This window comes from Nansenia antarctica, assembly GCF_963989245.1.
Source record: "Nansenia antarctica genome assembly, contig: SCAFFOLD_708, whole genome shotgun sequence".
Taxonomy (NCBI): domain Eukaryota; kingdom Metazoa; phylum Chordata; class Actinopteri; order Argentiniformes; family Microstomatidae; genus Nansenia; species Nansenia antarctica.
In genome coordinates, this window is record NW_027663437.1 from 2,501 (window position 1) to 5,000 (window position 2,500).

At 45.4% G+C, this 2,500-nt stretch overlaps 1 protein-coding gene across 1 annotated transcript in view; it reads right to left on the reverse strand.

The window, feature by feature from the left end:
* The window catches only part of LOC308175087 (ARF GTPase-activating protein GIT1-like), a gene marked incomplete at both ends in the record, with an annotated part of 16,632 nt that overhangs the window by 2,494 nt on the left and 11,638 nt on the right, over nt 1-2,500 (reverse strand). The window contains 2 exon segments of the mRNA XM_080550806.1: nt 37-85; nt 496-522. Coding sequence (XP_080406932.1) covers nt 37-85; nt 496-522 — 76 coding nt within the window.

Genomic DNA, 2,500 nt, shown 5'->3' on the forward strand with positions numbered 1-2,500 from the left:
GAGGGAGAGCTCATAGTAAGTTATGTCTTGACTCACCGCTTGAAGTTTCTTCTTGGCTGCCTTGGCTAGTTCTGACAGGTCCAGACTACGTTGAAACACACACACACACACAAACATAAACACAACAGCACAGTTAAACCACAAACACACACAAACAGACCGACACAAACACACATACAGATGGAAAGATGAAGACAGAGGGAGGGAGGGAGGGATGAGGAGGAGGAGGAGAGATATGAAGAGGAGGAACGGTCGGGACAGAGTTGTGGTTCAGGTGGACAGCAGAGAGAGAGAAGCGCTCGGGGGGGAGGAGAGGAAAGAGGATGATGAGGAAAGGAAGAGAGGAGGAGGATGATGAGGAAAGGAGGAAAGGAGGAGTAGTGGAAAGGAGGAGAGGAGGATGATGAGGAAAGGGTAGAAGAAGCAGGAGGAGGAGGATGAGGAAAGGGTAGAAGAAGCAGGAGGAGGGGGAGGAGGAGAAGAAAGGGAGGATACCTCTGAGTTGGACACTTAGGGCGAGCTCTGTCTCCACAAGGCAGCAAAAGGGAGAGAGAGAGAGAGAGAGAGATTAAAGCAGAGAGAGAGAGAGAGTGAGAAAGAGAGGGGAAGGGAGGGAGAGAGACTCCACATCAACAGGTTATTATAAGAGTCACCCGTCTCTGTCGCCATGGCCACGGCGCCACGGCGATACATGTCAAACACTCAAACACTCAGGTGAACACTTAAACACAATTTTTTCCCCACTTGAGTAAAAGTCGGGGAAGTACGTCCATTCTCTCTCTCTCCCTAAAGTGTGAACTCCTTCACCGCCCGCATCGCTGAAGACACCTCTCACCCCAGTCACTTCTACCACCCCCCATCCCCCCTCCCACCCCCCGACAGGAGGAACATTGCCCCCCCCCCCATACCTCTCAGGACTTCAACGTAGCTTTTGCACCATAGCTGTAGAGTACAGATATCCATTGCCCTTGTCCCGTACATAACACACTGCACATATATCTTTACTGTACATATCATATTGATATTCATGCTCATATATTGACTTTTTATATTCATATTCATTGCACATTAATACTGACTTTATATTAATTGACTTAAACTCACTGTCCCACCATGCACTGTCCATACATTCATACTGTCCCAGCATGCACTGCTCATACATTCATGGTTTGTGCACTACTGCACTGGTTAGATTCCCGAACTTGCGTGTCCTTGCCTTTGTACTCTGTCAATGACAATAAAGTTGAATCTAATTGAGTCTAATCTAATCTAATCTAATCTAATCTAATCTAATCTACCACCTCTCATCTATCAAACAGCATTGGATTGGCTAGAGGACAGATGACGTTCTGCTACGTCTTTTAACCCAGTCCTCTGTTTCTATAAACACACGACAAGGTCGTTAACGACATCACACTACATTATATTATGTGACATTGACATTGTTGTTGGCTTTTAGCAGATTCCTTTATCCCAAAGAGACTTACGACAAATCCATTTGTCTAAAGTGACGGAATCAACTGTCCATCAGGCATTATAAGAAATCACTGGCAGACTCAAGGGGGGGCAGGGGGGGGCGACCACCCCTCCTGGTGCCCCCACGGTTGAAAAACGTCTCTCTTAAGTGCCCGTTTGAGTGGCAAGAATGCCCTTTTGAGTGGCGAAAATGAGAGGACGTTGCCCTATTGGTGCCCCTCCAATGGTCTAAACTTGACCAGGTGCCCCCACAGTTGAAAAACGTCGCACTAAAGTGCCCTTTTGAGTGGCAAAATTAGAGGATGTGCCCTATTGGCTGCCCTTCCAATGGTCTAAACTTGACCATGTGCCCCCACAGTTGAAAAAACGTCGCACTAAAGTGCCCTTTTGAGTGGCAAAATGAGAGGATGTGCCCTATTGGCTGCCCTTCCAATGGTCTAAACTTGACCATGTGCACTGATGGGGTCCCATGTTGTGCAGTAGGTGCACTTTTTTTCTTTTCGCCCCTGCCCTTCAAACAGCCTGAGTCCACCACTGTAAGAAATAGTAATATATGCCAAAACCAGGGGCCAATGGCAGTTACGATGCTAGGTGGTCGAGCATTCCAAACCGTGGCTCCCAAACTTTGGAATGCTCTTCCTTTGGAACTTAGATCAGCGGTCTGCTCGGTCGAAGCATTTCAAAAAACAGCTCAAGACTGTCCTGTTCAGACATGCTTTTGGCTAACCCCAAAAGCCTGTCTGTCTTTTTGTGTCATGTTATTATTGTGTTGTACACTTGTTATTTGTTTCTTGTTTTTATTTTCACTTGTTTACCTATTTGTTTTAACCTGCTATTACTTTTGCTCTTTAGTTATGTTTTTATAGCCTGTATGTAAAGCACTTTGTGACCGCTGGTCTGTGATAGGTGCTATAGAAATAAACTTTACTTACTTACTTACTTACTAGAAGATGTATTATTTAGTAGTTTTTTAATGTATTTATTTATAGTAGAGAAACTGTAGAAGGGTTGTACTACACTAGCA